Source organism: Heptranchias perlo, chromosome 4 (assembly GCF_035084215.1).
Source record: "Heptranchias perlo isolate sHepPer1 chromosome 4, sHepPer1.hap1, whole genome shotgun sequence".
Classification (NCBI taxonomy): Eukaryota; Metazoa; Chordata; class Chondrichthyes; order Hexanchiformes; family Hexanchidae; genus Heptranchias; species Heptranchias perlo.
This window is the reverse complement of record NC_090328.1, coordinates 53,508,821-53,535,113: the sequence shown is the minus strand read 5'-3', so window position 1 is coordinate 53,535,113 and position 26,293 is coordinate 53,508,821. Positions and strand designations below refer to the sequence as shown.

Here is a 26,293-nt window from a genome sequence, read left to right as displayed (position 1 = left end):
TGTTGGGAAGGTATCCCTTTGTTTTTGGTGGGACTTGATGTTGGCATCTTTTTAATTTGATTGGACCATCCAATATTAGTGGTGCCCCAAAAGGGGCACTTGTTGTGATAATTTTTGTTTGGGGCAACCCAGTGTCATCCTTACTGGTCCATCAAAAAAGGCCCATACATATTCACTTTGAAAAAAAATCTCAAAACTCTCATTTTGCCCGAACACACTCAAAGATACCTAGTTTCAGAAAACCTCAACCCTTAGGTCCTCATAATCTCCCTCCCCCTTCAAAAAAAAACCTCCCCTACTTTACAAAACATACTTCAAACTCTTGCCACAGCAATGTTACCAACTGAGTCAGTTGCACTCATGATATCTAAACATTTGGCAGCTGAGCGACTGGTGCGATTCCGATCAAAAGGCGGGTCTACCGAGTGACGTTAGTCATTGCCACCAATGAGCTGTGGCGGACGCTGGGTCCGTATTGCGAGTTGCTCAGTTGAAGAAGTAGGCCCTGCAGTACAGGAAGCTCCGAAGCAGTTTGTATTCGCTATTTTTTCAATTAGTAATAGTGTTTTTTAAAAAAAAACTTACAATTATGACATCTCTCTGTACAAGATTGCAAACGTTTGAAAGCTAGTGAGGAATAGTCGCCGGTAGGCAATACGATTCTTACTGTTATTTACAGTTTCAAAGACAGACACTGGGTAGCTGGGGCCTTGTTTAAAATGAGTGTGTCTGAAGCAGAATGTTGGAGCTGGAATTTCAGAACTCCGAATAGTGTTACTGTGTGAGTGGAACAGTGAGACAATAGGGGAATATAACTCGGAACAGGTCGCAATATTCGAGAAGCACAAGTGGTTCAGAGTGCTGAAATGTTTTGGGGACATTAAAAATTGATAACGAAGGGTGTTTTTAAAAATATCATGTTCAGTTCATAGCCAACAATTACAGGTTGATGGGTCAGTGAACCCTTGTGTTAATGTGTAATCCGTTGTGATTTCAATGCTAAAAATGCCCTCTAGCATTCTTGAGAATACATGTTGTTAATGGTGAAAACGTGCAAGATATAGATAGCCACATAAATCTATAGTAGATATTTTCTATAAAATGGTTGGCTAAAGGTGCAGTTCCCGGTGCCTTTGGTACTTTTGCAGTCCACCTGAATTAATCATTTTCTGAATTACAGAGTCAATTATAATTCTGCAATATTTATGTTTTAAATGGCAAGTTCTCAAAGTCTGACATACTTGACAGTTAAAACCAATTTAGGTTGTGGAGCATTTCTGGAGTCCACTTTGTAATTGGTGCCCAGCTCTCTGCATTTTTTAGTATTACTTACATATGTAACGGTGGGTTTGAGAACAGTCCAGAGCTATCTAGGGTGCTGTGGTTTAGTTCTCAGTGAGTGAGAGGTGTCATTTGAAGTACAAGGCTTACTGACTTGCAATCAAATTCCATGACATATACATTTACAGTTCAGTCTGAAAATTAGAGTAATTTTCACTAATGTAATTGTCGTAAATTCCTTCAAGTGCAAAACCAATGGAACCATTTATTTAAATTATTTTACATTGAGATATTTGCAACAACATATCAAGGCTAGACTCAATCAATGTTGTTGATGATTAATGGTTAGAATTACATTTATTGATATATATGTTTACATAGGCCATGAGGTGACTTGACATTAGTCGGTCCATCAAAACAACTGAAAAGTACTTTGAATTGTCTGCTTTAATGAGTTCACAAAAAATCTTATTTCTGCAAAATTTATTTGAGGAGTTGTGCAGTGGTCATTTGCCAATGACAACTTTATATAGCACCTTTTTATAAGGTAGAAAAACAACTGGGGCACTTTAGAGGTGTAAGAAAAATGGATGCCCAATGAAGGAGATATTAGGAAGGGGTAACCAAAAGCTTGGTCAAAGAGATGTTCAGGAGGGTCTTAAAGGAGGAGAGGGAGGTGGTGGGAATTGCAGAGAGTGGGACCTAAGTTGCTGTGGTGTGAAGGAAGGATGGGATGCACAAAAGACTGCAGTCAGAAGAAGAGAACTGGGGGTTTGTAGGGCTGGAAGAGGTTAGAGCTGTGAGGAGTGGGGGCCATAAAAGGACTTAAACACAAGGGTGAAAATGTTAAATTTTGAGACATTAGGGGAATGGGACTAATTGGATAGCTCTTTCAAAGAGCCGATACAGGCATGATGGATGGAATGGTTTCCTTCTGTGCTGTACCTCTTATGATGTGGAGTCAATATGGGTCAGTGAGGATGGGAATGATGGGCACCAGTGCGGGATTGGGTATGGGCAGTAGACTGGTGTCCGATTTGACCCTGAGATGAGCTTCCCACCCCATACCCGCTCTATCACTAAAACTGCCTACTTTCACCCCCGTAACATCTCCCGCCTCCACCCCGCTTCAGTTCATCTGCGGCTGAAACCCTCATCCATGACTTTGCTACCTCTAGACTTGACTATTCCAATGCTCTCCTGGCCAGCCTCCCATCGTCCACCTTCCATAAACTTGAGCTTATGCTGAAGTCTGCTGCCTGTATCCTAACTTGCACCAAGTCCCATTCACCCATCACCCCTGTGGTTGCTGACATATTGGCTTCTGTTCTGGCAACACCTAGATTTTAAAATTCTCATCCTTGTTTTCAAATCCCTCCATGGCCTTGCCCCTCTCTATCTGTGCTCCTCCAGCCCTACAACCACCCAAGATGTCTGCACGAATCTGGTGTCCTGCGCATCCCTGATTTTAACCGCTCCACTATTGGCGGCCGTGTCTTCAGCTGCCTAGGCCCTAAACACTGGAATTCTCTCCCTAAATCTCTTTGCCTCTCTACCTCCCCTTTTAAGACGCTCCTTCCATTGAGTCCACAGCACAGAAACAGGCCATTCTGTCAAACTGGTGCATGCTGGTGTTTATGCTCCACACAAGCCTCCTCCCTCCCTACTTCATCTATCCCAATCAGCATATCTTTCTATTTCTTTTGCCTTCGTGTGCTTATCTAGCTTCCCCTTAAATGCATCAGTGCTATTTGCTTCAACTACTCCTTGTGGTAGCATGTTCCACATTCTTACTGCTCTTTGGGTAAAGAAGTTTCTCCTGGATGGTGGAGAGGTGTTGGAGGAGGATAGTGTAGTCAACCATATGGATGGCTACAGAGAGAATTCGGAGGGATAGTGCCACACAGTTACAGTCACAGAAATGTCATTGGTTACTTTGGTTTAGGGCAGTTTTGGTGCCGTAGGTAGGATGAAAACCAGATTGGAGGGATTGAAACGGAGTTGTCGGAGAGATCGGCATGATGACAATATATGCCAGGTGACAATGTGTTCAAGGACCTTGGAGACGGAGGTTTGAGATCAGATGGTGGTTACCGAGGACACGGGGTTGATCGTGAGTTTTTTGAGGAGGGGAGTGATGGTGGTTTTGAAAGGGAGGGGAACAGTGCTTGAGGAGAGGGATCCATTTATAATATCAGCTAGCATGGGGGGGCGGTCAGGAATTTAGTGGAAATAGGGTCAAAGAAGCTGGAGGTGGATATTGGAGATGAGACGAGATGAACTTTGAGAGAATGGTGGGAAGGTGTATGAGAAACTCACAAAAAGACCGTTTTTATGCCTGGCATGCTTATTTGCTCAAGTAAGTGCAGTATGGATGCTTCAAAATGGGAGATAAATTTTTTAATTCTGAGTGCAAATATACTAATTTATATTTGAGAGTGTTTTTATACTGTTATAGTGGGACAAGTTGATAGCGAGTTACACTGCTCGCTCTGCATCACGTTCTCGGAGAAAGCAGTGTATTTAGATGCAACCATGAGGCTGTTGTGGCGTCAAAATGTTGGGGGAATTTTTAACACTAATAAAGAGACAACTCTTCTGATCACTTGGGATCTTTATAAAAGTTAAGTATAATAATGTGGCTTTGGAACATCACAGTTGTCCTCAGTGTTGGCATGGTAATCTTCAGTATCACAGAATGGGGATGGACACAGTTGGGAGTCCTACCCTGCTCTGAGCCATGTTGAGTACAGATCAACAGACAGATGGTTGCTGTATCATCAAACAAGGATGAGGGAAAATCAGAGGTGAGGGTTGCTCCTGAAAAGAAGGGGCTGTCTCTTGACCCTCCGATAGCCAGCGCTTGGGGGAATTTGTAGTGCCTGGGAGGCAGAGCGTCTATTGTATCGGCAAAGAAACAGGTTCACACCATTTTCGGTTACATCATTGCTGATGTGACTCCCAAATGGGGTGAGGCGACTTTCTCCTCGTGGCCTCATCTATTGTTAAAATCTGATTCATTTCCAATCAGCAACTTCATAGTAAAATCATACTGTGCTTCATGCAGCAATGCATTGGAGAAATGTTGTATAACTGGCTTTTTTAGCTGCAATGTTCTGTGTTGTGATTACAGTAATGGTTGTTCTGAATACTGCACTTCAGAGTGAAAGGTTTGCAGATAGTCAAGGGTCAGAATTTTGGCTGTCCTTTGATGAAAGTACATAATGGGGACTATATTACAGTGAAACCTGCATAAATGGACACCTGCAAAAAAGGGACACTTATTGGTAGTCCCATATAATTTGTATTGTAAAAGTTACAAAAGGCACTCTGAAACTACACACAGTTGCAAATTACGAAATACGGACAGTCTTCAATATACCAAGACCTTTTACACCTTTGGACGCGGCCTGACGTCACACTTTTTAAAAAGTTCAAAGTACATGTTGTATCTGAGTCTGAAGATCGTGATGACCAAAGGATAGTTAGTGGATTCCTTTTTTGTCTCTGCTGGGATTGGGATTTGAATCACCCCCTGCAGCTGGTGTTAATACATACAATGATCATTTTGAAAATAAGAACACCTGCAAAAAAAGGACAGCTGATGCCAGTCCCTTGGGTGTCTGTAATTTATAAGATTCACTGCATATGGACAAGTGGTATATTTTTGGTATAATGTTAAATGTTACCATAGTAGATATTTTTCATTGTCCTAAGAATTCAGTGACAAAAGAAATGACTCCATCATTGTGAAGGATTGGTTGAAATTTTTCATAGTGACTGACTATATTAAAATTATGCTACGTGAGTGTATTTGTGGACGGTGCTTCAAAGTGATGGGGTGCAGATTTGCTCGTGCAAATGTTTTTCTGCTTCCCTAACTCCCAGGGAAGAAGAAGAAGCATGGTTATTTCCTGATTCTCATTGGGGGAAAAGTGGAGGTGATGTATTTCCTCTTAAAAGCAAAGAATGGAAATCTGAAGCTGAGGCGATACTGTTGTACACGTACTGGTGGTTAGTTCAAGATTCAATTTCAGGCACTCACTTGCGTAGCCTTTGGCCCTGTGTTTGCCATGGTATCTCTGCAGCTGTTGATTTACTCAACCACTCCTTCACCTCCACCCTTGCAGCCTTTATCCTCGGCAAAACCTTCACTGTTCCACAATCTTCACTCCCTCAAGTCGAAGGGGCGCAGACTTGAGTGTATATGGCGCACAACTGACTTAGCGATCCATCACCAGATCTGCTCAGACCACATCAGGCTTTAATGGGCCTTGCTCTCCTTGACCAAATCCACCCATTACTCTAGCATCATCTTGGATAGCAAAGATAAGCTCTGGCTTCTTTTATCCACTGCCAAAGACCTTAAAGACTGCTCTTCTGTCCCTTCCAACCTCACTAACAACTACGAGGAGCTCAAGGACTACTTTGTCACCAAGATAGAGACTGTCCATTCAGCTGCCTCTGCTGCTTCTCCCCTTTCCCTTTCCCTTTGCCCACCAAGCCAAAACACCCCTTCACCCTAACCTCGAACCCCTGCCTCTCTCATTTCTCTTTCATCTCCTCCTATGCCGCCTGTTGGATCTCATCTTGTCTATTAGACCCACCCCCTGCTCCTTCAACCCCATTCCTAATGAACTGCTGTTCATTAAGCTTCCCTTCTTAGCCCCCATGCTAGTTGACATTGTAAATGGTGCATTTCACCGCCCTCCCCCCCCCCCCCCCCCCCCCCAAAAAAAAAACCTCACCTTGACCCCTCTGCAAACTGTCACCTTATCTCTAACCTCCCTTTGCTCTCGAGTCCTTGAACATGTTGATGCCTCCTTAATCCATGCTCTTCTGTCCTGCAGCTCCTAGTTTGAGTCTGTGGATTAAGTTTCTGCCCTCTCCACAACACCTAACGGAAGTCATGAGCAACATTTTCTCTAACATGACCGTACTGTTATCCCTCCTCATTTCCCTACAGCCTTTGCCGCAATACCATCCATCTCCAGCACCCATTTTCTGCTGTCAGGCTCCATGGCACTGCCCTCACTTAATTTCAATCTTCTATTGTAACCAGAGAATCTTTACTAATGGCTTCTCTTCCCACCTGTGCATCTTCATATTGGGAGTCCTTCAAGGATCCATCTTTAGTGCTGTTCTCTTCCTCATCTACACCATGCCCTTTAGCCACATTATCCACAGAACATGGGATCAGGTTCCACATGTACCCTGATGACACCCAGCCTTACCTGTCTTGATCCCTCCCAGCTTCTGGGTGGCCGGTCTGCTAGTTTGCAGATCAAGTGCAGTTTCCTCCAGAGAAATATTGGGAAGACTGTAGCCATCATCTTCGGCCCCTGCCACAAACTCTATCTTTGCCATTAATACCATTCTCCTCCCAAACCAGTGTCTCAGGCTGCAACGGATTGTTCGCAGCCATAGCGTTGTATTTGACTCTGAACTGAGCTTCTGACCACCCACCCCCCCCCCCCCCCCCACCCACCCCCACTATCTTCTCTCTCACTAAGACTGCCTATTTTCATCTCTAACATTGCCTGCCTCTGATCCTACCTTAGCTCATCTGTTCCAGTACAATCCTTGCTGGGCTTGCATTCTCCCCCTGTTGTAAATTTCTGCTGCTTGTATCCTATCCTGCACCAAGACCCGCTCGCCCACCACCCCTGCCTTCGTCAACCTACATTGGTTCCAGGTTCCCCAATGCCTTGAATTGCACCATGCACAATGTTATCATGCAAACATCGTGATGCAGGATTGTCAACTGTCTTCTGTCAGTCAAACCCAGGAAGTAGGATCAAGTTTTGGAGGTCCTGGCATGAATTGCCTGTCTAAATCTGAAGTGAACTTAGAAACAATCGCTCCCACTTTCCTTTCTGGAATGTAAATCACCCCATGTTATGGTGATCTAATATTCTTTGACACTACTATATAGTGCTGAGAATCTTGATAAGATTTCAGACAGCAATGCTGATTGTATGGAGTTCAGGATTTCAAGGCTGGCTATTAGAAAAGTCCAGCCTGGAGGTGACAAAGGTGCAATGAAGATTTCGGCAGGGGTAAGATGAGAATGAGGGTGGGCAATATTGCAGAGGTGGAAATAAGTACTGTCGTTAATGGACTGGATGTGGAATTTCAAGCTCTGGTTAGTGTTGAGCAGGACACTGAGGTTGCTTACTGTTGGTTCGGCCTGAGCTTTTGAATTGGCAAAGGGGCAGAGTTTTGAGTGTGCATCAAAGAGTGGCTTCATTCTTGCAATGTTTAACTGGAGAATGTTCTGGCTCGCCCACGAATTGATGTCAGAAAGGCAGTCACAGCACAGCAACAGTTGTTGAGGTTGGTGACAAGGGGTAAAATTGGGTGACCGTAATGTAATATAGAAACTGACCCCATGCTTGTGTCACTGAGGGGCAGGAGGGAGTTAAGGACAAAATCTTGGAGCACGCTAGAGAAGACTGTGCGTATAGAAAGAGAAACCACTACAGGAGATCTGTTGGCTATGTTTAGACAGGTCTGAATGGAACCATGAGAGGACTGTGCTACTGGGGTGGACCACAAAGGTGACGTGATGGATGGTGAAGTGTTCGCAAGATATGATGCTGTTTTTGACCAGGGTGGTTTTTGTGCTGTGAAGGGATTTTAAGCAAGCAGCATGGATTTGAGTAGCAATGACCTATTCATTCTCCTTTTTGGAGCAGAATAGGAAGTTAGAAATGGATCGTTAGTTGAAGATGGATTGAGAAACAATATATACGGCATAGTTAGCCAAAAATCTATAATGTTGTGATAAATGCGGGTTATGGAACAAGCATGACTCGGACCATCTGTTGTTATTGAAGAATTACCCAAATCGCTGTTGATTGAAAGTTGTTAAATTTATTTTTTCTTCCCCTCTAGGTCATGCCTTGCATCATTTCCTAGCTGAAAGGCTGGGTACATTACCTTCTCCCAGGTGTCTCAGTGCTGCTCTGTAGTATTGATGCTAGGAGGTGAGCGAGTGACCAGAAGAGAGATTTCTTCCATATTATCCTCACTTTCTTGCCTGGGAAACAATTGGCTTCCACTTCCTGCTTCCCTTTTCTCATTTACCCCCACCCCTCTCTCCCAGTCATCACCACTGGCATCATACCTTTAATCGGAAATTTACTGTTTGCGCAATTTTGCATCCATAATAATTCAAACTGCTCTCCAGCATATCAATGCTTTATAGCTGTTCTTGCAAATTTAGGAATGCATATGAAGTAAATTCTGCATGCCTTATTGTTCAGAACTCTTAGTATTATGGAATATTGTCAGATATTTTATGGATGTAATTAAATCTTGATAAATGATTGCTATGTTTTTAATTTTGAAATTAGGCTTACCCAGTTTTACTAATGTACTTTGTCTGTATTCTGTCTCAATGCTGTATCTCTACAAAAGTTTTTTTCTCTAACTGGAAAGAAGAGCAAGATGTGCAGGATTTGAGTAGATTGTCAACTTGGTGGCCTTGAGGTAGCGTGGTTGTGTTGAGCAGGTTTAAAATTGCAATTGTAAGAAATTGGTTATAAAGTGAAGATAAAGCCTAATTGCACCATTACTTTTATTGACATAAAATATTATGGATCAGAAATTTAAATAAAGCAGTTACAGTGGAAATGTAATTCTAAGACATAATGTTCTATGAAGTGCATCAAGCTTATGTTTCAACTTTCAGATTTTTGAATGATAAAGTGCTGTAGCAGTCAGCAATATATTGAGCTACTGTACAATAGATACATTTTGAGTTTTGTAATTGTAAGTGAACTTTAGGAAGCTGCTGTTATGTCACTTTAGTATATCAATGTTCTTAAAGTTATCTCATCTTCATGGAATAGAATTGCCATTGTGTTTTTACTATGGATTTAGTGTAATTTGTTAATACAAACCAGTTCATGGCATTATAATGCCAAAATACTGCGCTTAGAAATAATGGCTATGAATAAAAGCATTGAGATATTTTGTTTTTATTTTCTTGATGAGATTCAGTTTGAAAGCGTATCCAAATTAGCAAAACGGTTGACCACTACAGAGGAGTGTGTTAAGTTTCCTCTTTCACCTAAGGAACGTGTGATTCTAATCCTAAAATTGTGATTTGAAGTGACGAGCAGTTCAATAATGAATATGTTATGTACATATCTGTACTGGTGAAATTTTAGTGCATTTCACTTCTGATTTCCCTTTTTTTGTAGAAACATAATATTGGAGAAGGTTCTGAGTCTTCTATATGGGCCATTTTCTCTCAAAAAATGGTAAGCGTGTGAAGAAGAGAAGACGGAAAGTTAGGAAGAACTGTTTTCTTCGAGGACCTTGTATGTTGTGCTTCATCGTTCACAATACTTCTGCTCTTGATGAGGATCAGTTCGAAAGTGCCTCCAAATTAGCAGAGCGATACGCTGCACTGACCGCTACGGAGGAGTGTGCTAAGTTTCTTCTTTCTCCTAAGGAACTTGCTATTTGGGAAGAACAGGGCAAGAGTTTACTTTCCAGTGTTCCAGCAAAACTAATTGGGCCACCTCTGTTTAGAACAGTCTCGTCAGACTATTCCGAGATGCCAGTTTGCAAACGTAAATGTGCTGGAGTACAAACGTGTACACCCTGCAAACTGCCTCGTTCTGCAGTTGAAGGAGTTCCTGAGACTGGTTTAAATAATGACATAGCACAATGTCAGGTACCTGTATGTACTTTGCCTACTTCCACAGCAGAATGCACTAATGTGGGGCTTCAGGGAGACATGGGTGACTGCTCATCTCTGCTGCAATGTCCAGTATCCCCTTTGGGACCTGAAGACAATGAACTTGTCCCCCATGAAAATTTTAAAGACTTAAGAATGGAGTCTGAGCCACCGAATATTAATCAGCTTCCTTCCTCTATACTTCTAAAGGTGAGGGTTCTAACTATGCAAGTTGATGTTTATAAATTTTGAATTATGTTTAATACAGCACCATCAACTGTGAGTACACAAAAAAAAACCTTGGATTATTTTAAATTCAGCATATACAAAATACATATCTGCTGTTTCACAGAAACTGTTTGGAAGGGATCTTATTTAAAAAAAGATATGGTTAGTGTTCTTGACCTCGTGTTCATGTTTATGGCTCTCCAGTTCACTTGCAATGCTGTGACTTCAACCTTCTTTCAAATAGAAAACTTCTATTTGAAATAATTAATGTCCCTGTGATACTACACTTGGAGCAATATTGTTTGCAGTCTTCATAAAAATGTCCTTAGTGCATTGTAAACTCTGGAACACTGTAAACTGCCTTGCTCTGCAGAGTTCCTGAGATGACTTTGAACAATGAAAAAATAGTAGTATCATGTACCTGTTTTTAATCTGTCAATTTTGAAGTGGGAATGAACTGAACTATTTGTGTAAACAATCTATCTTTGAGGTAGTCTTGTAGCAATCATGTAGCCCCTTTTGGAATTGTTGGTCAACATCTTTATCATTTCTGTAGCTCTTCAGCCAATAAGTACAGTAATGTAAAAGGCCTCACCTCTCAAAAAAACCTGTCTAACTGGCATATATCCAACCACTTTTATAATTTTAAAAACTTCACTCGTATCTCTTCTAAGCCTATGTTTTTCACAACTCAATAACCCTGACTTTTGGAGCTTACCCTCATAAGTTAAGAGCTCAAGATTTGGTATCATCCTGGTCACCCCTTCTATAGCCTAAATGTCCTTCACCAGGTATGGACCAATTTGGAATAATATTCCAAGTGTAGATATAGAAGAGCCTTATATAGCCTAGGTATAGTACTCTTTGTTTTGTACTTAATGGTCCTGGTAAGACAGCCTAAAAACTTGTTTGTATTTTGGCCAACTTTGATGTTGGAAACCTGAAGCATGTGAAGAAAATCCCCAATAATGTTCACAAAAATGTGAAAATTTGAAAGAAACAAAGAACAAAAACATACAAAAACCCACCCGTCCTCTGAAGGAAGAGGCAAAATGGGAGATTGCCATCTGGAAGGAGCCACTTTGCTGAATCAGTGATGAGACCAGTTGGCAATTGACCACTGTCTCACCAATTAACATCTGCAACTGTGCTGGATGCTAATTGGGAGGTGTGATGAATTATACATTTTTCATAGAATCATAGAAGTTTACAACATGGAAACAGGCCCTTCGGCCCAACATGTCCATGTCGCCCAGTTTATACCACTAAGCTAGTCCCAATTGCCTGCACTTGGCCCATATCCCTCTATACCCATCTTACCCATGTAACTGTCCAAATGCTTTTTAAAAGACAAAATTGTACCCGCCTCTACTACTGCCTCTGGCAGCTCGTTCCAGACACTCCCCACCCTTTGAGTGAAAAAATTGCCCCTCTGGACCCTTTTGTATCTCTCCCCTCTCACCTTAAATCTATGTCCCCTCGTTATAGACTCCCCTACCTTTGGGAAAAGATTTTGACTATCTACCTTATCTATGCCCCTCATTATTTTATAGACTTCTATAAGATCACCCCTTAACCTCCTACTCTCCAGGGAAAAATGTCCCAGTCTATCTAACCTCTCCCGAAAAGTCAAACCATCAAGTCCCAGTAGCATCCTAGTAAGTCTTTTCTGCACTCTTTCTAGTTTAATAATATCCTTTCTATAATAGGGTGACCAGAACTGTACACAGTATTCCAAGTGTGGCCTTACTAATGTCTTGTACAACTTCAACAAGACATCCCAACTCCTGTATTCAATGTTCTGACCAATGAAACCAAGCATGCCGAATGCCTTCTTCACCACCCTATCCACCTGTGACTCCACTTTCAAGGAGCTATGAACCTGTACTCCTAGATCTCTTTGTTCTATAACTCTCCCCAACGCCCTACCATTAACGGAGTAGGTCCTGGCCCGATTCGATCTACCAAAATGCATCACTTCACATTTATCTAAATTAAACTCCATCTGCCATTCATCGGCCCACTGGCCCAATTTATCAAGATCCCGTTGCAATCCTAGATAACCTTCTTCACTGTCCACAGTGCCACCAATCTTGGTGTCATCTGCAAACTTACTAACCATGCCTCCTAAATTCTCATCCAAATCATTAATATAAATAACAAATAACAGCGGACCCAGCACCGATCCCTGAGGCACACCGCTGGTCACAGGCCTCCAGTTTGAAAAACAACCCTCTACAACCACCCTCTGTCTTCTGCCGTCAATCCAATTTTGTATCCAATATTTTTGAAATCTGACTTTTTTTTGAAGAATGTAGACAATATCTCCTGTGCATCACTAAATTTTCACCAGTCACAGAACCAGCAATGTTTGTACAGAGGAGGTTTGTACCTCTTGTAAATGGATCTGAGTTCAGGAATCTTGAAATAAAAAAACATTAAAAATTAATTATACATGGTTTAAAAAGAAAGACTTGCATTTATATGGTGCCTTTCATGACATCCCAAAGTGCTTTACAGCCACTTAATTACTTTTGAAATGTAGTCATTGTTGAAATGTGGCAGCCAATTTGCCCACAGCAAGGTCCCACAAACTGCAATGTGATAATGACCAGATCATCTGCTTTAGTGATGTTGGTTGAGGGATCAATATTGACCAGGACGTCGGGAAGAACTCCCCTGCTCTTCTTCGAAGTAGTGCCATTGGATCTTTTACATCCACCTGAGAGGGCAGACGGGGCCTGGGTTTAACGTCTCATCCGAAAGACTGCACCTTTGACAGTACGGCGCTCCCTCTACTGCGCTGGAGTGTCAGCCTTGATTTTGTGCTCAAGTCCCCGGAGTTGGACTTGAATCCGCAACCTTCTGACTCAGGCGAGAGTGCTACCAACTGAACCACAGTTTACGAATGTATTCTTGTTTTTTGAACCAAGTACTCTGAGGACTTTTCCCTTGTTAATGGGCATCCAGACACTGAAATCGTTACTGTAGCTGATGTGGTTTTTAATTCATAATTCTGCAGCACTCTCACTGTGACGAGTGCTGGAGTGTCAGCTTGGCTCAGTTAGTAGTGCTCTCTTCTGAGTCAGCAGGTTGGGGATTGAAGTCCCACTCCAGGACTTCACTCAATTTAGGTCTGCAGTGCTGAGGAAGTGGTGCATTGAAGTAGAATTCATTGCTTGCTGGTGATTTCGATGGATGTTGGAGATTTCATGGCACTATTTGAAGAACAGCAGGGAGTATTCCTGGTGTCCTGGGCAACATTCCTTCCTTAACCAAAAAACGATTAATGGGATGTTAATTTTTATGAGGAAGAATTAGTTCTGCTTACATAAATCATTGCCCTTCTGAGTGATTCATTGTATGCAAAACACTTGAGATATTTGAGAGAAATGCTGAGCAGCTCTAAAATGTAACGTTCTGTTTCTCACTGCATGACCACTTCCAAAAATAGAGCAGCTTGGTGGTAGTATGCCCACCGCATTCCATCAAGACTGCATTCTTGTGACCTATCTGACATTTCCAATTTAAATTAAGGATACTTTTATCTTTTGAGCCCACATTCAACACCCGCATCCCATATATAGTGTCTTTAACATAGAAAAAAGTCCCAAGATGCTTCACAGAAGCGCAATCAGACAAAAAATGCGCTGAGCCATTGCAGATGATATTAGGAGGGATGATTAAAAACTTGGAGGTGGAGAGGTTTAGGGAGGAAATTCCAGAGCTTAGGGCCTAGACAGCAGAATGCATGGCAGCCAATGGTGAGGTTAAGGGAGTGGAGGATGCACATGAGGTCAGAGTTCAAAGGAGGGTTGTAGGATTGGAGAAGGTTACAGAGATGGGGAACAGTATGGCCATGAAGGGACTTGAGGCATTGTGGTATTAGGAGCCAATGTAGGTCTGTGAGCACAGGAGTGATGGGTGAGTGTGGACAGGGCAGGGTAGCAGCAGATACTTGCAAGTCTGTCTTCTCTTTATTTCTAACTTTGCTGCAATTTTCAGCTGATATTTCCTGCTTCAGTAATATTTCTGCAAAGCCTGAGGTTTCTTTGCAGTTGCACAAAAACATGCCTTTGATATATTGTGCACAAAGTACAATGTAATTTGAAAATGCACAGATTGTTGGCATCATGGGGATAATGCCAGCATCTTTTCATGTGTACACTAATATTTGTGCTGATAGAAATATAATGCTTTGGAGCCTCCTGCTCCTTTATGAATTGATCAATGTTGAAGGTGGTTTCAGGGTAACAAAGTTGTTTGAAAGCTTCTGTTTACAAGAGCACAGTATGGAGGTTTGTGGTCTTGGATTTTGAAGTGGATGATTCTGCATTAGTGATAGATTGATTAACTGACCTGATTGAAATGTGCACCTTGTACTGAGACTTTGTGGTGGTGCCATGAGGAAGACTTGTTGCCACCCAAGGAAGAACCAGATTAAGAGGGAGAAGGTCAAGCTTGCTGTCCATAAATATTACAAGGCTGATTAGTAAGGCAAAATCTATAATCATTCGAGTGTGGTGCTAGTGTGTTCATGGCCAGTCATTTCAACAGTCAATACTGTGGGAAGTGCTGTCTGCTTTACTGCTTCAAAAAGGCTGAAGATGCATAATTATATACATTTTAAATGAACTGTGGGGGGAGGGGAAAGAAATGTTTCATTTCTATCATAGTATTTGTAGTTGTTGAAATTAAATGTTAATCCAGCGAAGCTTTAGTACTTATACATAAGAAACGGAAGGAGTAGGCCGTATGGCCCCTCGGGCCTGCTCTGCCATTCAATAAGATCATGGCTGACCTTTGACCTCAACTCCACTTTCGTTCCCAATCCCCATATCCCTTGATTCCCCTGGAGTCCAAAAATCTATCTATCTCAGCCATGAATATACTCAACGACTGAGCATCCACAGCCCCCTGAGGTAGAGAATTCCCAAGATTCACTAACCTCTGAGTGAAGAAATTCCTCCTCATCTGTGTCTTAAATGGCCGACCCCTTATCGTGAGACTATGCCCTCTAATTCTAGATTCTCCAGCCAGGGGAAATGACCTCTCAGCATCTACCCTGTCAAGCCCCCTCAGAATCTTATGTTTCAATGAGATCACCTCTCATTCTTCTAAACTACAGAGTATAGGCCCATTCTAATCACCCTCTCCTCATAGGACAACCCTCTCATCCTAGGAATTAATCTAGTGAACCTTTGTTGCATTGCCTCTAAGGCAAGTATATCCTTCCTTTAGATAAGGAGACCAAAACTGTACACAGTACTCCAGGTGTGGTCTCACCAAAGCCCTGTACAATTGTGGTAAGACTTCCTTACTCTTGTACTCCAACTCCCTTGTAATAAAGGCCAACATGCCATTTGCCTTCCTAATTGCTTGACGTACCTGCATGATAACTTTGTGTTTCTTGTACGAGGACACCCAGTCTCTCTGAACGCCAACATTTAATCATTTCTCACCATTTTAAAAAAAAATTCTGTTTTTCTGTTGTTCTTACCAAAGTGAATAGCTTCACATTTCTCCACATTATATTCCATCTGGCACCTTCTTGCCCACTCACCATACCAGTCTATATCCCTTTGCAGACTCAGTGTCCTTGTCACAGCTTACTGTCCCACCTAGCTTTGTATTGTCAGCAAACTTGGATAAATTACACATGGTCCCTTCATCTAAGTCATTAATATAGATTGTAAACAGCTGAGGCTCCAGCACTGATCCTTGCGGCACCCCACTAATTACCGCCTGCCAACCTGAAAATGACCCGTTTATCCTACTCTGTTCTGTCGTTAACCAATCCTCCAAATTACTTATTGTGCTCTATTGTCATTGAACTTCAGAAAGTTTCATATAATGGGGAGGGGCTATAAAATTTGGTATATATTAGTAAAGCTCCTTCCCTCATATAAAACTTGCTAAAGTTTGGCAACAAGGAACTGCAATAGTACTAAAGTATCTCTAGACAAGTGTGTCTTTGTATAAATTTTGTCAACTTTTTCCATTCTAAATTCCTCAAGTCCATATTTAAAATAGAAACTGCTTATTTAAACTTGCTGCAGTGTAATTACACCTTCTTGCCAGTGCTGGTGCTGTAACATCTTCCTTTATCTCCCAGCACCTCAGCCTGCACTACAGGTATTCAACTTCCAAAATTCCTGTAAATTTGAAAATGGGGTATATATATATATATATATATATATCTCACCTGAAGATTTAATTTGGCTATGATTCGCTGTATGGAATGACACGGGAGATCGACTTGTATCTTATTTAAAAAAAAATCTTTAAAAATCTATGCCCGTCCTGTCTTCAAAACCTTACTTCCTATTTTTTGTTATGGCTTTGTGTCAGCTTTTTAAAAACAATTTCCTGTGTCCATATTTGGAATGAAAATGGTCTTTTAAAACTTATCCCTTTGTTATTTCACGAATTGGCCACTGGGTGTAGCTCTGTGTTTTCAGAGATTCCATTCACCGTGTTACTTTCTCGAGTTAAGTTTTAGTTCTAAATTTTAACTTTCTCATTATACATTTTTAAAATTTAATGTAAAATTTTTCCCCCCTTTTGTAGGCTCTTGGTGCCTTTCAGCCACCTTGCCCTTCTCCCCTGTAAAATTGAAAATTACGCTGGCCTGTTGGCTTTTCCTGCAGGCAATGCCTTTGCCTCCACTCCTGGGGCCCCCAGCAACTGGCCTTGTTGGTGGCCTGTTATTAAAAAATATTTAAATAAATTTAAATAGTACAAATTAACTTGTGCTACTTAACCCACTGGCTGAGGTTCCAGCTTGTCATGCGGCTGCATTCTTCATCGTCTTGCTCCTATTGCTCGTTTTTTTTCACGCAGCTACAAATCTCTCTATTTTCTCCCTTTTTCTGTCTTGGTGTTTCCTGGGTCATAGATGATCTATAATGAAGTGGACAGACTGACTACCTGTTCCCAGTCTTTCTTTTTGTCTCGCGCTCTCTCTCTCTATCGCATATATGCCAGTCTGGCTAGGAGGAAATGCTGCACCCCTGATGATGCTTTCTCTATATATTTCACTATTTCCTTTCTAATGGTTTGTTTTTAATCTTTATCAGAATAGATCTGAAATTGAGAATTTAGCTGATGTGGTGTTTGCTTTCTTGATCCTTGCTGTATGGAAGTATTAATTATTCTGCTGAGATTAGTGAACACATGATAAGCCACACACAGCAATGTAATTTATTGTAAATATTGACTATATAAATTCTGATCAGTAATTATTTTTCATTTCAGGTATTTGCTCATTTATCTTTGAAGGAAAGATGTCTTTCAGCTTCTTTGGTTTGCAAGTACTGGCGTGATCTTGGTTTAGATTTTCAGTTTTGGAAGCAGCTGGACCTCAGTGGGCGACAGCAGGTATGGACTTGGCTGTCTTATTAATATGGAATTTGGACAAATAGTGTTGCAAGACAAATCATCTTTTTATTGTTTTAAATAAATACAAATGTCAGATTCACAGGTTGCATATATGGGTAAATTGTTTTGTGAGAAGTAGGGAATAGTTAAATAATTTGCATTTTTAAGATATACAGTACTGCTGTTGTGCTGATGCAGTCTGTGATAAATTATGTAAAGTCCTGTAGGTCCGTTAAGTATTTAGAAGCGGGGTTGAAGGTCACTTAAAATTAATTAAGTAAATATGGTGTTACATGAAGTGTTATGTTTTTAAGTATTCTACATTCACTCAAATGAGTTGATCATCCCCCAGACAGCCTCCTTCAGTTGGAAGAGTGAATTGTCTGATGTGTAATTTGCTGTGACTTTTATCAGCATTACTCCACGACCAGTCAGTGCACTCATCAATAAATGCCGGCCTTGCCAGTGACACCCATATCTCGAAAATGAATTAAAAAAAAACTAGCAAGGCCAGCGTTTGTTGCCCATTCCCTAGTTGCCCTTGAGAAGGTGGTGGTGAGCTGCTGCCTTGAACCGCTGCAGTCCATGTGGTGAAGGTACTGTTAAGTAGGGAGTTGCAGGATTTTGACCCAGAGATGATAAAGGAACGATGACGTATTTAGAAGCGGGTTTGAAGGTCACTTAAAATTAATTAAGTAAATATGGTGATACATGAAGTGTTATATAATGTTTTTAAGTATTCTACATTCACTCAAATGAGTTGATCATCCCCCAGACAGCCTCCTTCAGTTGGAAGAGTGAATTGTCGGGATGGTGTGTGACTTGGAGGGGAACTTTGAGGTGGTGGTGTTCTCATGCACCTGCTACCTTTGTCCCTCTAGGTGGAGGAGGTCATAGAAACAGAGAAAATAGGAGCAAGAGTGCTCCGCCATTCAAAATGATCATGGCTGATCATCTAACTCAGTACCCTGTTCCTGCTTTTTCCCCATATCCCATGATCCCTTTAGCATTAAGAAATATATCTATCTTCTTCTTGAATACATCTAATGATTTGGCCTCCACTGCCTTCTGTGGTAGAGAATTCCACAGGTTCACAACCCTCTGAGTGAAGAAATTTCTCCTCATCTCGGTTCTAAATGGCATACCCCGTATCCTGAGAGTGTGACCCCTGGTTCTGGACTCCCCAGCCATCGGGAACATCCTCCCTGCATCTAGTCTGTCTAGTCCTGTTAGAATTGTATATGTTTCGATGAGATCACCTCTCATTCTTCTAAACTCTAGTGAATATAGGCCTAGTCGTGGGTTTGTGAGGTGCTGTTGAAGAGAAGCCTTGGTGAGTTGCTGCAGTGCATTCTGTATATAGTACATGGTGCATACACTTAATTATATGGTAATTACAACCAAACCTGATGGTTGGGGAAACGCTTTGCAGTTCTAAGCTAAGTATTCAGGTTGATTGAATCCTTCAAATCCAAATTCATGTTACAATTCGACACTTTTTATACTTTTCCCTTATCCCTACTATGTGATGTGCATTTCACATTGCATGATACCAAAAGTTAACAAATCCATATATGGAGAAACTAACAAGCATCTGTACCCTTATCAATAACCAGCTGATTTCCTCGCTAACTAGCTCTCTTTCCGTTAAGTCAACAAGGTCAGTATAACTCCCTATTTGGCTATCTTGTTGCATATTTCTTTGTTACCTGTAATTGCTATTCCACCAATTAAAATGGCTCATCTGTCTTTGATTTTGTATCATTCAGCACCAGTCTTTGGTTCTAAACACTAATTAAAAAGATATTGTTTTACCCAAATATTTTGCCCTTGCAATGATATCCGTGCCTATGGTGCTCTCAAGTTTGAGATCAATACATATTGGCACATTCCCAATTAACTTATCCATTAAACAGATAGTCACTTCATATTAAAAGCTGCCGGAGCTGTAAGGGTCAATCTCAGTTCACAAGCTCAGTGGCCACCATCTTAGAATTGCTGTGTCGCGGTACATTTTAAGACATTACAATTTAAGAATCATACTTCCCACGCTTAACAAAGGTTAAAAGTTAACAATATTAAATCGCTCCAAATCAATAGCAGACTTACGTTAATACCCGATTTAATCTTTTCATAGAATCATAGAATGTAGAATCTTGCAACACAGGCCATTCAGTCCATTGTGCCTCTGCCAGCTCTTTGAAAGAGCTATCCAATTAGTCCCACTCCTCTGCTCTTTCCCTTAGCTCTGTAATTTTCTTCCCTTTTGAAAGTTACTATTGAATCCGCTTCCACTACCCTTTCAGGCAGTGCGTTCCAGTTCATCCAGATGAGCCGTTTCACTTGGTGGAATAGCAATTACAGGTAACAACAAATAAATATGTATTAAGACAACCAAATTGGGAGTTATACTGATCTTGTTAACTGAACGGAAAGAGAGCTAGTTAGTGAGGAAATCAGCTTGTTATTGATGAGGTATAGGTGCTTGTTAGTTTCTCCTGATATGGACCAGTTAACTTTGGTATCATGCAATGTGAAATGCACATCACATAGTAAGGATAAGTATAAAAAGTGTCGAATTGTAACAAGAATTTGGATTTGAAGGGTTCGATCAACCCAGCTGGGTAAAAAATATTCTCCTCATTTCACCTCCGGTGCCTGTGTTCTGAATGATTTCACCCTCCAAGTATTCACAAAGGAGGTCTTGAACAACATGCCCTCCCTAATCAGATAACCAAGACAAAATTGATGACTTCTATATGAATTAAATGGAATTTGCTAAAAGGCAAAACACAAAAAAGAAATTCTCAGATAGATGGTATTTATCTGAAGTGCAGAGCAAGATCAGGGAGGTAATTTGTGAGGGATTGAGAATTATTTTTGAGGAACACCTGATAAATGGGTTGAATCAGTAGATTGGAAAAAGGATGACAAAACACAGGCAACTGAAGCCTTGCTTCAATCCAATGGAGTAAACTTGAGTGTGTGTGCGCACAACGATAGCCTAGTAAACAGCAGTCAACATCAGAGAATGGGTGGAGCCGATACTGTAGTTAGAGAGTAGCCACCAAGGATTTGGTACAGAGCATAACAAATGTAAGATTGCTATAGGGTTGGTGGGGGTAACTAAGAGTCGTGGAAGCTTACTGAGTTGAGTTTTGTTCAGTGATTTCAGATATATGTTGACTAAACCTTTCCATAAACGAGTCTGGTATGTTTTCTTTTAACTGTGGTTTATTTCATGGCTAAAAAATGAATACAGTCATTTGTGGCTTTTCTGTTCTCTATTCTTGCAGTGCAGCTTTGTAAACAAACATTCTCTTTCAACAAACCCTGTTTCGAGCTATTTTCATTCTCACGATAATTGCTTTTTCAATATTTTTGGGCTTTTTCTCTTCAATAAATTGTCCACCTTAATTACCATCAGTTAATCTGCCACATATTTTGTGGACAAGACAAATATTCTTGCTTCATTAGTTCTTTTTCAGCTTGTTTGTTCCATTTAAAATGTTTATTGTGGAAAATGTGCTTATCAAAATGAGAAGACAACAGTACGCAACTGCTTTTGTAATAGTTTGCCATATAAAACGTTTTGTGTTGACAAAGTGGGAGGGCAGCAAAAGGAGATTAGGTGGAGATTGAAGGCACAGTCGAAGATACGTGGTGTTCGCAGGCTTTTGAAGGTGTGAAGCGAGGGAGTAAGGCCAACTGGTTTTGGGAGGAATTGGTTGGAGGGTAGAAATTTAGTAACTGAAGGACTAGTTTCCAGTGGTGAAGAGATGGGATAGGAAACGAGCAGGACTTCGGAGCCAGAAGAGTAGAGGTTGTGAGCAGAGATGAATGGAGAAGATCACGGGGGTGGGGGATGTCCCTGAGCCAGTGGAACTGGGTGATGATCGTCATTATGCGGAACTTTATGTGGGAGAGTGGATGCAAGGAGTGTTTAGGAAATTGATCCTCAAGCTGATTAGGGTTTTGAAGAGGTGAGGACGCAAACAAATAGTGTTACCTCTCGCTTTTGTGTCTCCTTTTTTCCCCTCACTGTCAGCTCGGCCATTGTCATTCTTTTGAAACAGCCTGAGAATGCATCATGCAGCCGGATGGACTAATGTTGGCCACCACTTTCCAGGCTGCTAAGATAAATCACTGCAACCCAGGGTTTACTGTCTTGTAGATTGACAAATGTCCAATGTGGCGAAGGTTTATGTGCACGTGGTGTTGGGATATCTGGTGCAATGCCCACCAGACTGTTCCAGTTTTACTTGTGTCTTTGGGCTGTTTTTTGGAATGGGCAAAAGCAATCCAGTCAAATGTCAGATCAGAGATGGTGATATTTGCTGCCCTTTGTACTGCAGTAAAAATATATAAATGTGCCTTTTATGAACTCTAGTTTCTAAAATAGCTTCTAAGTGAAATTTGATGGGTGTACTAAAACTTTTGACCTGTGACTTAATATTAATTTGATTTGAGAAATGGGTACTGTCTCATTTTGGGGATTTTTGTGACTTTTTGCAGTACGAATTTGTGGGGGGTGGGGGGGGGGGAAAGAAGAGCTACTTTTAAGGGTTTTGTGTAATAAAACCAAGTGTATTTTCTCTTTTTTAAAAAAAAGCGACTTGAGATGAAAGGTGATTAAAATGCCGGTATGATTTTCCAAAGACTGTAAATAATAAGAAATTCACCAGCCTTTCTTGGTAATCAATAAACATCTTGCCCCCATTGCGTTGGGAGGTCCCTTGTTCTGTGTGCTCAGCAGAGGTTTTTTGGCATTGGACCTCCTCTTGGGTTGTGAACATGTGGAGATGAAAAAAAGGAGTCACATGGGCAGTCAGTCTGGCTTTTAAACAGGAATCAGCGAGGGCAAGCTTTTGCTAAGCTCAAAAGGAGAATGCATGAGAGTAGTTAAGATTTATTTTATTTAAGTCAAGCAATACAGTCTGCTAATGTGGAGAAGTGTAGTGTGTTCATCATATTGCCTGAAGACCAGTTGTACTGATTACCTTAAGTAAGTTTTGATAACTGCTTTATTTCACTGACAGAAGTGAACATAAAAAGAGCAAAGGAATGATTCGTATCTTGTCTAACCACGCATTTTCTTCCACTGTCAAAAGTTTTGGAGAGGCATGTGGGAACTCGTACAAAAGACACAATGCCCAGTTCATATCACTGGGAGGTGCTATTGTTGTACCCTTGAGTTACACTATCATGTAGTTAGATATTGGGCAATACAAACGTGCCTCTAAACATAAGGCATTCAGACTGCTTATGGGAGTGACCAGCATCTCTCTGCCCCAGAGACTAACTAAGGCAACACCATAAACTTGTAATACTGACACAGGTAACCTGATATTGCTTAATTTATTAATGATATGAAATATAATCCACAAATAACTCTGCACACATTTGAATGCAGCGATTAAGAATATGAGGAAATATGACACTTGACAGGAGCAAACTTGATAACTAGTTTAAGAAATATTCTGAAGCTGCACTGAGCCAACAAATTATAGGTCTCAGCATTTGAACTGGGATCTTACTGCCATAGTCGATTTTCTGGCAGACTGCCAAGACACGTAGACATAAATGTTTTTCTCCCATTCTTTCCTCACATCTGTTTTTTCAGCCCCCCCCCCTACTTTTTTATGTAATAATGAGAAAATAAAGTTTTTTTTTAATATTGTTTTACCCCATTCGACTAAGCTAAGTTTATTTTAAAATCTGCTTCCAAGTAGTACCAAGCCCTGTGGCCACCTCCACATGGTGTTGAATATACTTTAGTAATACTCTTATCTGCTTTATGAAAAGTGAGGAAACAATTTCTTAGGTTTGAGGTGATTGGCAGGTGCAGCCCTGGTCACATGTCTCTCAACCTTACTGAGCTGAGGAAGGTCAAATATTGTTAAATGTTCATTGGGATGAACACTATTTAAATAAGTGTGTTTTTATTCATTTATTTAATCTATCACCTCTTTGGTATAAATCATCCAAATTCTTCATGATGTTTACAACATGTAACTTTGAAGAGGTTGGTCATGAAAATGTGTTCTGTGAAACCGTTGGGTGTCTGCCAAACACTACTAATCTAGTATTTTATCATCATTGTAAACTGTGAATGAGGACCTAACCCAACTAAAAGGAAAAACAGTTTAAGTAGGCCTGTAAACATTGCAGCTGAGGCATTCACTGCGCTAATAGTGTCCAGATATTTATTTATCTAAAAGCTTTGAGATGCGTCCATCAAACTTCAGATGTCACTTTTAAACAACGTTTTCTCTTGTGTATTTATTTCTTCTGACCTTGCATTTGCTTAAAAGCAATCAGCTTCTCATTAATCCAGGAAGACACAGCAATGGGGCCTTATGGCCTTAAAAGGGCACATCAGGTGCCACACAGCTGCACCATAGCAGAATAATTGTTTGTTACATGATATATGCTCTTGTCCTTGTAAAACAACATATCGGCCAACCATCTGAGCAACACCTTTTTTGACCTAGTTTGTTTGTGTGCTCTGCTCAGTTGTATAATGGGTGTACAAAACGTAAGGAGTTGTTTTACAAAAATGAATCCATTTTACGCCACGTTGTTCCATTAAAGCCTCAAAACAATTAAAGGGTAGTGTTAAAATGTTTGATTTTAAACTTGTGAATCAAAATATCAACTTGGAAGAATATTGGTAATCCAAATGCCAGTAATCTGTACAAGTAGCAAGATGCTAATCTGAAGTTGATGGGATTAGTTATTTATTTGGACAAGCAATTTATTGCTCCTCCAATATTGATATTTCAATTGCAACTCTCCCTCCCACCTGGGACTCTCTCCCTCAAAAAGCTGTTAAGGCTCGATCAATTGAAAATTCCAAAATTGAGTTCTTTTAGGTAAGGGTGTTAAGGGATAGGGAACCAAGGTGGGTAAATGGTGTTGAGATACAGATCAGCCATGATCTAATTGAATGGCAGAACAGGTTCGAATGGCTTACTCCTGTTCCTAAGTTCCTGCTGAATGCCGAGATCAATCCAAGTCCCAGTTCCTGTTTGTTTTAAGCATGATTTTAAACCTGCAGAAATTTCCTTCTGTCTCATTGGGCTAGTCACACTCCAGTGTCACTTGCCTGCAGCTGAACATATTGGCCCTGATTTGTGGGATAGTGTTCTGATAGTTCTGAAGGCATGTTTTAGGTAAAGGTTAATGTTTAAGGGTGTAGCTTCTAAAAGGAACTTCTGAAGCATTCCGAAGTCTTGGACAATAAGAAGTACTCCTTCAAAACTATTACCTCTTAGTGATTAACATTTGGATTGGCAGCTTTCTATTCTGTTTTAAAAATTACCTTTTGAAAGCTGTTCTAAAACACTTGTGATCCCTGTTGTGCTCTTCATTACCTCTAATTGAGCCCACTTTACTGAGGCACATTTCCAGATTGCATGCCAAAAATTCCTGTTCATTTTATTTTTGAAGACAATACTACATCATTTATAGCTTACAGGTTGGACTCTGGAAGTGTTGCTCAGGAGAATGTTACTGCTCGGATTTCTCACTCATTCTTTTGTTTTGTATTCCCCTGAAGTGTGCTGTGGATATACACGTCAAAAAATAGACGCATTAAATGTTTTGTTACAGTTATAGAATAGCAATTGTTAACGGACCTTTTTAAGATGAATCGTTCACAAGGTAGTTTTTGCAAAGGTGACAGCTGGGAATTTTAATTAGTTGTGTAGAATTGGGGAAAAACTAGCACTTGAAAATTGCCCTCATTGTATACTTGCATCTATAGAAATTAATTGGGAGACAAATGTAACTTTGTAAAAAGTGCATACATTCACTGAGAGTGGAATAGTCTGTGCAACCAAATTGTACCTTTTTTAATTTAACAATCTATTATTTAGGGAAGCCCAAAGCAGTGTTGTATGATTTCCCCAATGCAGCTACTGAAATACTTTGAGCAGTTGTTTTTTCATTTAATTATGTAGCAGTTTTTGTTTAACTTTCAATCCATATGGAATCCTAAAACGTAAGATTAGAAAATATATTGGACTATATTTATGGTGTTAATGGTGCTTAATTGAGCTCAGAGAACAGAGTACTTAAAAAAATATATATATATTTAAATGGAGGGAATTAGAAGTGAGAAAAAAGTTTAGCAAATCCTTTTTATAGAAGGTTGTGGGAATAGTTATTTCTACAAATGTTGGAGTTCTGAATATGGACATTTTTGGTTTATAGCGTACCAGTCAGTCATAGTTTTCACCCTTTTTAGGAATTCATGATTTTTTCCTCTGCTTCATTTTGAAGTCCAGTAAGAAATAAAGTCATGGTGTACGTAATATACTTGAGTATTTTAACTAAGTTAGAAAATATATAACTGGCTGAAAATGAAATTGGAAGTTCATATATGATACTAACTGTCTGGGTTTTTCTTGTTCTTACAAATTCTGAGTTCTCATTTCCCAGTGGCACAGGAGATGTGTGTCCTGCCTTGGTTATCATTGTTCTCAAGTTAATTTCTTTGTTCATAGTCATAGCTAAATCTTAATTCTGTTCTTTTTAACTAAGAACTTAGATATCTTGATAACCTGTTATCTCTCTTGATGAAAAGTAACTTTGGTTGTGTTCGTTTGACTGAGATTGGTTGGGGATCAAGCAAGATTGGGACGGGAGCCCAAACATCAAAAATATAATTAAAAAAAAAATGTTTGCCGGAATGTTCTTTCAACTAAA

The 26,293-nt window shown here is 40.4% G+C and overlaps 1 protein-coding gene across 5 annotated transcripts in view; it reads left to right on the top strand.

Annotated features, from left to right (window-relative positions):
* The first annotated feature begins 443 nt into the window (after positions 1-443).
* fbxl17 (F-box and leucine-rich repeat protein 17) overlaps positions 444-26,293 on the top strand; it is a 667,009-nt gene continuing 641,159 nt past the window's right edge. Inside the window, exons 1-4 of one of the 5 annotated variants that reach the window (XM_067982923.1) lie at positions 444-530; positions 8,179-8,270; positions 9,492-10,183; positions 17,459-17,581. In XM_067982923.1, the coding sequence (XP_067839024.1) occupies positions 9,527-10,183; positions 17,459-17,581 (780 nt within the window). In that variant the 5' untranslated portion in view covers positions 444-530; positions 8,179-8,270; positions 9,492-9,526. Of the gene's footprint in view, positions 648-8,178; positions 8,271-9,491; positions 10,184-17,458; positions 17,582-26,293 lie in introns of all 5 variants that reach the window. The other 4 variants (XM_067982927.1, XM_067982922.1, XM_067982926.1 and 1 more) reach the window with 4 other exon arrangements.